Source organism: Pinus tabuliformis, chromosome X (genome assembly GCF_031772625.1).
Source record: "Pinus tabuliformis cultivar Carrire ecotype Pingquan chromosome X, CPIR1, whole genome shotgun sequence".
Classification (NCBI taxonomy): domain Eukaryota; kingdom Viridiplantae; phylum Streptophyta; class Pinopsida; order Pinales; family Pinaceae; genus Pinus; species Pinus tabuliformis.
The window spans coordinates 148,320,775-148,333,178 of NC_142308.1; the positions used below are offsets into that span (position 1 = coordinate 148,320,775).

A 12,404-nucleotide genomic window follows, 5' to 3' on the forward strand; every position below is an offset into this window, starting at 1 on the left:
GTAAGAGTTTTACTTTTTCTCTTATCAAAGAATCACAAAAGGCATCAAAAGAGGGGGACTTGTAGTCTTGTCCTTGAGAAATAAATGCTTCTCTAGTACAATGAAAGGTGGAAACAAACACAGAGTAGGCTGGTCCCAACTCAGTAAGAATGGAATAGATAAGGCTACCGTCTTCTTTCTTAACCTTAACACACTCCAAGAGAAGTCTAAGGGTCTTGAACTTGGACAAAAAATCTTCAATGGAAGAAAAATTATTGGGGTCCAACGTAAGCAACTCATTTTCGAGTTGATGGGCTCTAATCTCATTTTTAATTCCAAAAACTTTAGTAAGCTGTTTCATTGCTTCATTAGGGGTATCAAGTTCTGCAATATGGAATCTAAGGTTTGGAGAAATAGACATCCCTATTAACCCACATGCTTGATCTTGCCTATTTTCCCATTTGGCTGCCTTATCTTCATCTTTAGGTTTAGTTTCTTGGCCTAAGGCTATTTTGTAAAGACCTTTACTTCTAAGTAAATCCACAATGTAAGACGACCATTCGAAGTAGTTGGTGCTGCTAAGAATAACTTGGCATGGAATTTCCATTTTAACAGAAACTGAAGCTGTAGATGCTGAAATTAAGTGTTCCAATGAAAAGATCTCGAAAAATTAGGCTGATTAAAAAAACGGCTCTGAAAACGGCTTCTAGATGAAGAAGTTATGGCTTTTTGAAGAAAAGTTGTTGAAGATGCCAACAAAGTGCGTGAATGTGCAGAAGTGAATGATAATGTTATATTTAAAAAAAATTCCCCCCCCCCCTTTCCAAACTTAATCTAATTAGCTCACTTTAAAAAATTTTTATGTGACCCACTTTTATAAATAAGTGAAAGTCACTTTTACAATGGTACTTTATGAGCTACCCACTAAATTGTAACTTAAATAGAAGATAAAGAGACTTTAGAATTATAAGTGACTCACTTTTAATAATGGGTGAGAACACTTTTACATAAAGTAACTTTAAAACATAAGTTAGATGTGCTTTTTGAAAAAGTAACTCAACAAAAAGAAATACTTGAACTCAAGACCTCTGTTCTCATAAAGTAACTTTGGACCAAGTGAGCTAGTTTAAAAGGTTAGTAATTTTTGGAAAAGAGGAAGGGGGTTTTTATTTTTTATTTTTATTTTTAGTCACTGAAGCTTTGGGGTGCGTGCTTACATGAAAAAGCTCTTTTTGCCTACAAAACAAAAAACCACACAACCCAACGCTGACATACAAAAAAAAAACCTTATGGCTTGAAGTTAGGTTTTTCCGGAAATTAAATATTTTCCTGAATGTTTCTGATTTTCCGAGATCACACTAAGGCGCGACGGAAAAGAGCATACGCATGATAAAAATCCTTCCTTTCTGTTTCTGATTTGCCTAGATCGCACAGAGTCGCGAGGCAAAGAGCATACGTAGAAATGAAAGGTATAGATCTGTAATAAAAAATAGAGAGATAGATAAACCAAAATAAACAGAGAGATAAATAGCTAAAATTGCAAATAAAGACTGTATACCTCCAGATCTTAAAAATGACGTAGCTAGGGCTACCAGAAACCTTTTCGCGTGAAACGAAAGGGGTTCCTCACTGGAACAAATGCTCCTAACACAATAGAGCAGTCCTCTCGGCCCGAAAGCGGTCAGAAACAATAGATCTAGGAAACGACAGTCGGATGCAGTTGTACCGACCTCCGATTTGGATCACCAACGGATACGACCCTCAAATAGCTCTAATACCATGTAGGAATTTACAAGGTAAGTTCCTCAGATAGAACACCAAAGGACATTGCTCACAAACAGATCACAGATCAATACACCAGTGTTCTTGACATGGTTAAAACTCTCAAAGAGGAAAACAGTCCATGGCCTGAGCCAATGCAACCACTTTAGGCAATTTATTAATAAAAGAAAGAAAATTTACATAAGCTTCTCTCATGAATAGTCACCCTACAAATGACCCTCAATGCTCTTTAAATAGAGATCATGGACCAATCGGGTGTTAAGCCACAGATCAAGTGTCGGTAATACCGAGGAGAGAATGAACCGTCAGATCACTTCATGTCCGGAACATATTGTGACCGCCGGATTGTAAGTTACAAATGTACATAGTAAAGAAACACACTTTACCCAACTCCACGCTAGACCAAGTTATACTTAACTATTTCCTATGTGTTGGAATATCCTAACAAAGAACAATCCCATCACTCTATATAATCAATCCTCAACTCACAAGCAAGCTTTTGGCCAACACTTAGCCAATTTTGTAGCTCTCCAAGTCACTATTTCCTTGTGCAATTCCTATGGCCGATTAGCCCATAATAATGGGAAACCAGTGCATCCAAAACTGCGCAATCCCTTCTAGGTTCAGTTCCTGATTGCATGCACCATCTGTACAACTCAGAACATTATTCAACTGATAGTACACTGTCCCTGCATTCTAGTCTCAACTGGGTCTTTCTTAGAATCGACATGCATGAGTTTCTGATGAGGGAATCTTCAGTTAACTGGAGTAGCACTAGTTAATGGATTAGTGCACCAACTGATTGTTAACTCACTGTTAGTTCCTCAAATAGTTTGGAACTAATTTAACTGAACTTAATTTAGTAAATTGAGTTATCTAATTACAACTCACAATTAACTCATCTTGGACCCCTAAAATATAGGGAGAACATATACATGACTTCAGAAAGACTTCCAACTCGAAATTCCTAAGCTAATTAAGTTAATTAAACTTAATTAACTATTTACAAGTTGCTATGAGAATATAATTCGATTTTAATTCTCAGTTTAATTCAAGGACAAATTAAATTGGAATTTCTAGTTTATATTTTTATCATTTCTTGTTGCTATTTTCAACATGTTCAACTTCAATAACATTTTTCTTTGCTTCAGCCAAGGTTGTAGGGTTCTTATCTTTAAGAACGTAAGTCAAGTGCCCATGACAACATTTTATAAACATGTCAAGGATGATATTATTAGAAGGTTTAAACCTCTCAGGGACTTTCTTAAGGAGGTTATTGAACCTTTGAACAAAATCCTTGACATTTTCCTTTTCCGTCTCGACGACAGCGAGAAATTTGTCGAGAAGCATGCCTCCATCTTGCTTTGTTGCGCATCTTTTCTTGAAAGCTTCATGGAATGTGTCCCAGTTAGTGATACTCCCTTGAGGCAGACTAAAATACCAATCTCTAGCGTCCCCGTCAAGAGAAAGGGTAAACAACATCATAATGACATCTTCATGATCAATATACCTAGGGCCAATTGCCCAATCAAATTTGTGAAAGTCTTTGAACAGTGGTTGTGTCTCTATCATTAAACCTAAGCAACCACTCATGATACCTATCAGGCAAGGGATGAGGAGCATCAAGGTGCCTACTAAAGTCTAATGGTTTAAAGGCAGCGAGATTCCATGGCATATTCATGTTTGTAGTGGGGGGAGGATTGGGAAAAAGTTGCCTAACTAGAGGTGTGGTTGTTTTGATAGGAGAAGTACCTACCTCCACAACCCTCCTAGTAGCACCTCTTGTTCGTGGAGCTATCGTTCTAGGAGTATCCTCAAAAGAGCTACTAGGTGATTGAGTATGAATTGGTTTAGGAGTCGCCAGAAGGGGGTCTATCTTGTCGTTAGAGATTTCCACTTCAAAGGGTAAAACTAAGGATTCAAACTACGGGGAGACAAACTTGCTTCTTCCCCAGCAATGGCGCCAAAAATGTTGCTGCAAACTCTAGCAAGCCTTGGAGAGGGGTAGTGGCCCACTGTCAACATAGCCAAAACTCGTTGCACTTTATTTACATTCACCAATGGGAGGAGTTACCATATACGTATGGTCACCTAATAGATATTCTAGGTTTGAGGTATGAGGTGACCTAAGGGCTTCTAAGGAAAAGACACAACTTAAGTGCGAGGCTCCAATCCAAGAGTAAGGGCAATTCGTTTTCCTTAGAAAGGCCAAATTTATGCACACAAGATCTAGGGCTTGATTAGTGGGTCGAGAGTTGGGGTGGCCAAAGGTCAAGGTGAAGAGAAAGGGTTTCCCACAATGTATTTTAGCAAGTTCAAGGCACATGAAACCCTAAAAAAGCCCCCAAGTTGAAGCTAAAATTAAACTAGGGTTTAGGTTAGGGCAAACAACTAGGGCAAAGGTTTTTTTGGACAAAACTGAGGTGAATGCCTACCAAAAGGGATGATTTTGTGGCAACCACTATCCTCTTGATATTTAGACTCTCCAACATCGAAAATTCCTTTTCCCTAGGAATTTGCACCAAGCCCTAGCTTGGATGCTTGGACTTAAAGTGGCCGAATTAGGACAACAGAAAAAGGAAGAAAATTTATGGATAAAAAGTAAAGTTGATCACCAACAAGGAAGGCCAGTGCCTAGTCCTAGGGTTAATGGAGTCTATGGGTTCTTAAAATCAATTTAATCTTGCAAAGGAGTAAGGATATTTTGATGCTATAGCATCAAAACCCTAACTATCACCTTTGTGGGGGATTAAAGGTCACATGGGGGAGCTAACATGAGATCACCAAGGGAATTGCCATTCACATATCATACTATGAGTAATGCATGCAATAATATGACCTAGTTTCCAATAAATTGATCTTCAACAAAATTAGGGCACAAAATTACTCTAGATCATCAATTCATTCCATACATTAGACAAGAAATCAGAAATTTGCAATAAACAAGGTACTTACAAGGTAATACGCATGAAACAATCCAATTATTGATGACTTCTCCAAAGACAAGAATAAATGCTCAAAACAATTTTTGCTCCATAGATCAATTCTTTCCCATTAGAACAAGAGGCCGAATTATCCAAGACCAAGTGATGATGAATGACAACATGATCCTCACCTCTATTTATATGAGGAGGAACAATATCTAATTAACCTAAAAGCCCCTAAGTCTCAAGTAAAATTACAATGATTAATTGGGTTACAAGCCAACCCACTAGCCCAAACATAAAACCAAGTGAAATGCCCATACGTGTGAGATGAAATGCTGACGTCATTCATGTGTAAGGCTCAAAGAGGGATGTGTTAAGGCGTCTTGGTGCCAAGCAAGGTGTAGAAGCCTCCTAAAATCATGATGTGAAGGTTGGCATTCACATTTTTGTCAAATCTCTCCGTGGGCCCCAAATTTCACCTTGGGTGTCAGAATGTGGTCTCATGGGTCTCCAGATGGCCATAGTGTCAATCTCCGCTCCAACTCTGAGGGCTTCCAAGGTGGTGCTATCCATCCCATGTCTCAAGGGGTGAGACCATCCTCCTCTGGGTCCTGGATCAGTTGCCATCCCTCTCAAAGTGCTAAGCTGGATGGGGGCCAGCTGGTTCGAGGTGCATCATCCAAAAAAGTCATCAAGTGTAGGGCAAAGTGCCAAAATGCTATGGGTGCTGGAGGTGCCCAAGGGTGTGCATGATGCTCTGCTACTGCTTGGAGTCCCATGGCTCTTGACACTTCACCTATGGGTGCTAATACACTTCTCTGGAGGCTTGGGTACCTATGGGTGAGGTCCCTAGGTCATGGCTGTGGACACTGGAACCACCTGACAATGACAACATAAAGTCTAGTGCAAGCAACCTGTCATCAAGTACAATAATCATTTTTGCATGTAAGTGAACCAAGCTAGTAAGAGGGAAGCCCACACTTGGGTATATAATGTATAGGAGGGAGTAATCGTGGTACATGGGGTGCCTCGGCCTTGATTTTTCCACCTTTCTTTATATGCCTTTTGCCTTTTATGATTTTTATTTAATTAACTGCTCACAGCTCGAGGGCTAAGAGCATGAGACGTGAGATATAGCAGTGGATACCCCTTTTAAAGTAGGGAGGTTCATTGCCCACGAGGGGTTGGGACAATCATGGGTTCCTATATGATGAAGGAGGCTCGTAGAACTTGTAGGAACCCGGGTGATGTCTATGATGATGGGGTAGAGCTTATGTATTGGCTTTTGCCCACCTGCTAAATGTGTTTTTCACGTCCATCTTTTGCATGTTGTGGTACATTTCCTGTTGAGTGTGGACAGTTATGCTTTTACTTTTTTTTTTAGCTGCATCAACCTTCGGGGCATCATTCCAGGCTCGACTCGAGGTGTGGGCAAGGGGAAGGGGAGAGCTAGGAATGTGGACCCAGGTGGGAGAAATGGTGAATGGGAATATAATGAGTGGGAAGTGGGCAATATATGTGGATGAAGGAGCGGGACCACGCAACCAAAGTCAACATTTCCCATGAAATACTGATGCAACCATATGGCTGCCACACCCTAAAACCCCTTATCGGAACCGTTCACCCTTGATGAGCCTTCAAAGCTTCATCCCTCATATATATCTCGGAAGCGTAGCTTAGTACCTTTTCCTTAGGAAACGGGACCACTTGAACTACCAGAAATGTTTATATCGCTCTTAGCCTTAAAAAAAAAAACCCCTGGCAACACTTTATATTGAAATACATAGAAACGTGGAAATGGCCCGAAATACACGGGAAACTCCGCTTCACACATATACCCGGATCTCAATATTTATAAGCCCACTTCTATAATATTGGCAGGTCTGCTCTCGGTCCATCGCCTTCTTATTGCGCCGCTTCGATCATTGATCCCCGATCGGCTGATCTCCATCGTTCATTCCCTTTTCCAATCCAAGGTCAGCATTCACTCTGAACATTTAAATTGACGCGCTGATTCTCCACCGTTGATCTATGCATAGTGGATCCGACGGCCCACATCTTATTTCGGGCGGACAATTTATACGGGAATTAATCGCCCAATAAAGTGGTTTCCCTATTCACTCTCGTGCTACGTGTTGAATGGTGAATGGAATCAGCCGACTGTCCTTCAATACAGCTTACGACTTTTCACTCACCCGAAAACCACTTCACTGTTGCGAAACCGCTTCCGCGATCCAACGATCACGGTTGATCGCGATCTAACGGCTACGATTTAATCGCGCGATCGCAAATTGCAAGTTCACTTGTCAGGCTCTATCTGCTCTAAAGCGCCGATCCGATATGGATATAAGCCACCCTTTATAAAATTTCAAGTCTGGATTTTAGATCCGACTGTGTTTTGCGCCAATTCTTAGTGTAATTCGGGTTTTTAGCTTGCGGGACCAAAACTATGTAAAAAGACTTCGCCGACCTGCATCAAACAATGATATTTAAAATAAAGCCACGACTGCTGTCAATCACACGACTTAGGCTTTTAAACATAACAAAACTAAGGGATAATCACCCGGCCTGAATACAAAGAATCTGAAAGCATACAAGGGTTTCCGCAAGCCCGATAATCAATTATAAACACAACAATATCATTCATTCAACATAAAATGATTACAGAGTCTCGCCTTGGCCGATTACACAAATTAAAAGACCTCTATTTCAATTACAATCCACACACTATTTTGCGCTCCTGAATCCTTTCTCTTTGGCCTGATTCCTCAATTAGTGGCCTCTGTTCCTAATCTGCCCGTAGGCTTACAACTCCATTGTGAATCCTATCTCTCTGTCTCGAATCCCCGTTCCAGAAAAGAAAGGAAATTACATATATGTTCTATCTAACAGTTTCCTTCCACAAATGAAGGAATTCACTATATTTTAAGAAATCAAATCTTACTCTAACTAATCAATATAGCTAATTGGCTTGATGTCCACACAGGGAGGATCACTTGCCATTTTATTCCCAATTCTGTTCAGAATTAGGCAACAATTAACTACTTACATAATTTGAAATTAATACAATTAAACAACCAAGTCTTCCTCCAAACTTTCATTAGCCACAACATGTGACCACACCATCACATTGCTGGCTAGGTCTAGATGCTCCTGCATCAAATACCATCACTAAAGCCAAATGGTCAGTAAAAGAGATCCCACGGGATTAGAATCCAAGGTTAATATCCAAAAGGGGTCTAGGGGACAAGAGCACAGAGCGAGCCCATTCTTTTTGCCGAATCCCCCCATTAATCCATTCTTAGAAGTGTCCATGATAAACAAACTACAATACTCAATTACCAAATGACAAGGCATACCTTTAGGTTCAGGAGGCCCACCTTTAAACATACGATCATGGCAGATGGGTGAGGGACCACATGGCTGGCTCAGATGGCGGAGAAATGGCACAACGAGTTAGTTGGTGGCTACAAGGGGTTGTTGGCTACCGGCTGAGGACCATCTTGGAAATTTTTTTTCTCCTAGGGATATCACCGACAAAATGGTGGGTAACAGATCCCACTGGACTAGGGCTAAAAATTAACCCTTGGTAAAGGTGAGAGAACATATTTACACTCAAGATCTGTCAATCTTCCCGATCACCCCTTTATCCATACTAGATGTCCGAAACAAACAAGCATAAGCAACTGATTGCAAAATGATCAAAGTACCTTTTGAATAGCAACCCACCTTCATTCAAGTGGTAATACCAGATGGCGAGAGGAATGTGGCTGATGTAGATGGCGGAGGCACATGGCGTATCATCATTGAATAGTCACTGTCAGATGCTGGTGGCTGGATGGTTATCCGGTTGGCTGTCAAATGTAGGAGAAAAACTTTCTCCTGTGGGTTTGCCCATTTTGGTGGGTAACAGGAACATAACTGCATGTTCCAAAGGGAATGGAAATTCCCCTATAATAAATGCACAAATGAGTAAAAACCGTCACCATTTAGACCATTTTAGTATAAACAGCTCAAAATAAATCACACTAAGAGGCACATTCTGCAACCTAAATTGGGGATGATGTTTACATCTACTTGTAAGACTGATGTGACATATGTTGGGCAAAAATATTTCTTCAAGAATAGTAGCAACAATAAATATATAAGTTTGGTATATTATTATCAATAAAATATGGAAAATGCCATACAGATGTAAACATTACTAGGCTTTATCTATTTTAAACCTAGATTTATCAAGTATTGAGGGGGATAAAATCCCTCAAGGTACAAATCTTTTTTAGGGTGTAAAAGCTAGATGAAATGTTTGCATCTTGATCCCTCTTGGTGTTTGATAGATCAAGGGCTAAGATAGATCTAGTCTAGTTAACGTAACTCTTGGTTAAAGGTGATTGAAACCATTGGTTGGTAAGTAGTCCTAGTGTTGGATTGTAAAAATCACCTTCTCCATTGATGTTTACTTATGAGTTCTCCATGAAAACAACCATCTTTTATTACTTTCGTTTTGTTAACTGCTTACTATTACATCGTTTTCTTGTTAATCCTGTTTATTTCATTGAAAGCTGAAATTGTAGTTTGACAGCATAACTATTGTTCTTATGTAAATGGCTGTGCAAACTAGGATTAATTCTAATTGCATTGTACATATTCTTTATCACATTTGTGTCCTTGCTTCTAACATGAATTTATTTGTAGTATAGGTAATTAGACATTGAAGTAGAAAATTATAATTTTGTTCTGTGTTTGGATGTTATATGTTTAAATTTTCCACTATAGCAATCGCTTAACTGCTATCAGCGTGTTATGGTTGTTATGTCTCTAGGGAATTTGACAAGATTCTTGATGCATTTGAGAAAGGAGAAAAGTTCTATTTATATACTGGCAGAGGACCTTCATCTGAAGCTTTGCATTTGGGACATCTCGTGCCATTTATGTTTACAAAGTAAACTTCTTTTACCTTGTATATTATGGAGGGTTTTCGTCTATGCTTTTGTGCACTTCAGATTATGATTTCAAATCTAATGAATATATTTAGTGTAAGAATTATGTAAGCATGACTTTGTTGATATGGCATCTAATTCTCATGTCCTCAAATTTGGTGGGTTTATGCTTAGTGTTGTGATGCTCTTGCATTAGCATTGGTTGATTAATTACTGACATTTAGAGTTTTAGATTTTTGGAATATTTATTCAAAAGATTGAGGGGTGAAGCTTATGATGTAAGCAAATGACCAATTGTCTTGAGCTGGATGTCTTCTTGTTAGTCACTCTAACAGGAAGTCCTTGAATGTACTATAGATGGTTTTATCGTTCAGAATTGATGGGTCTATTAATCAAGTTTTTTTTTCTTTTTTTAATATTTCTTTCAAGCCATATCTTCGTTTTTATTTCAAGGAAAACCTTGTGGGGTCCTCCCTCTTCCTCATTATTTAAATCCCTGTCTAATGCATTCCTTGCGGAAATCTGCTTGGTAGTTCCTTCTCTAAGGCTCAAGGCCAGCTTGATAGTCAGCAATTGGCTCACGAAGAGAGCAAGCATGTCATAAAGTGGGATTTGAACCTACGCGGGGGAGCTTATTAACCTTACTCCTAGCCAGTTGAGCTACACACAATTGACTAGAAGTTTCTTTTGCTATTTGAGGGTAAAAGACATTCATATTATTACCACATATTATTTATTATTTAATAAATCCTATGGCTTAAATCTATTCTTGCAATATTGCCAATTTATTAGAAATATCATGATATTTCTGATAAATTTTGCCTAAATAGTATATTGCTTGCAAACAATTGCTATATGATAATATTTTTTTATATATTGCATAATGACCCTAATTAATCATTGTCGTTTTAAAAGATACCAATGAGAAGTGGAAATCAGTTTTTTCTTGAGCCATTTTTGGGGATTTTGAGCAACTGAAGTTGGAGAGAGTGATACGATGATTTTAGGAGGGGCAAACAAGAATTTCCATTGACTCAAACAAATCTTTGTGGATTGGGGGTTGATTTCCAATTGTTGTTTTCAGATTCGTGTAAAATTTTCAGAACGAGATTAGTTTTTTTTTTTTTTTTTTTTTCCAATATTTATGCAATGGTTTGCAATATGCATAATATTTGCGGCTTGCCTTTTGTTGCCAAGTTTTCTTTTGATATTTGTTTACTCTCTGTCTGATATTTTTACAAGCATTTTCTAGTGTTGATTTGTTTATATTTGTGCCCTTGGTGTGATTAATCACCAACAACATGCTATATTGGAATAGTCACTTGAAATATCAGCTACAAAATTTTTAGGGCATACAGTTGAAGTATGTGGGGAATCAAACCTAGAAATCTTTCAAGAGCAGCGGCCTGGTTGGGCCTAGGTGCAAACCTTGGGTACCTTTGATGGAATAGATAATTCCTACTCATCATTGCTTAGTTGAAGGGCAACTTGTTAAACATCCAATTTGTAAATAGGAGTCTTAGTTAAAAAAAAGGACACCTAGAAATCTAGCTATTAACGAAATGACAAAAAGGAAGAGAAAAACGTTATCTGCTTGAAAATGTAGTCAAGGGAATATCTACAACAGACATCTTGGGAGCAAGGGAAGTGAGAGGGCTCTATTGAATCATCTTCAACAAGAGTATCACCTTTCTTTGTTTGCAAAATTGAAGTTCTGTCACAACTTTCAACAAAATCAATGGTTAAAAAGTATAAGGAAGAAGCAAACAACATTGTGTGGAAGCGTTGCCCATCATTATAGGAAATTTGGTTCCAAAATGGGCTTCCTAAGGAAATTACATCACACTGCATGTAAGCTATGCTAATCCAGAATTACGATTTGAAAATTAAGGATGATAATCAGAAGTTTATATTCTTGTGCACACACAACAAATGATAATTGATACCATATTAAATAATGCATTAACAATACTACTAATAATATAACATTATATAATAACTATACAATAATAATATAATAACTACATAATAGTTTTTTACACATTGCCAAGCTCTTGCCCTCCAGCTTGGAGGTGAGAATGAGATTGCAAGTACCTTGTCAACCCCAATAAAAAATTACCTTGTGAAGAGCCCCAATCAACAATTGGTTCATGAAGAACGAGCATGTCACAAAGTGGGATTTGTAACTTGGGTGCGAGGATAACAACTAATCCTCTCCTACACTTGAGCTAGACCCAATCAACCAAAAAAGAATGGTGTAACCAAGAACCCCACACTCTAACTGGTAAGCAAGGGCGAGATATTCTTTATTGATTCGAAAGAGCCTCAAATAACAGTAAGCTCATGAAGAGTGAAACATGTCATAATCAAGATTTGAAACGAAGTTGGGAGGGTAACAATTCTTCTTAACCACCCAAACTAAACTCAATTAACAATAATAATATATAATGCTATCAATATTGATAATAATATATTATCAATATATAATAATAATATATTATTAATATATAATAATATATTATTATTAATATATAATATATAATGCAAGTACAAATTATCATTAATATATACAATAATGTAAATACAATGGTTTCAAACAAATACTATTTATTTCAAGAGTTCTTTGGAATTGAGAGAATTGTTGTAGGAGAGATCCTGTGCGTTGGAGGAAGAGGAGAGCCATTGTAGGAGAGATCTCGCGCGATCGAGGAAGAGGAGAGTAGTTAGGTAAGGAACAAACCCAATGTCATGGTGTGATAGGGACTCACAAGGAAGC

At 38.3% G+C, this 12,404-nt stretch overlaps 1 protein-coding gene across 1 annotated transcript in view; it reads left to right on the forward strand.

The window, feature by feature from the left end:
* Window positions 1-12,404, forward strand: part of LOC149138885 (Nucleotidylyl transferase superfamily protein) — a 235,657-nt gene that overhangs the window by 18,982 nt on the left and 204,271 nt on the right. Inside the window, exon 2 of the mRNA XM_089447772.1 lies at window positions 9,511-9,630. Within this exon, the coding sequence (XP_089303898.1) occupies window positions 9,511-9,630 (120 nt within the window). The remainder of the gene's footprint in view (window positions 1-9,510; window positions 9,631-12,404) is intronic.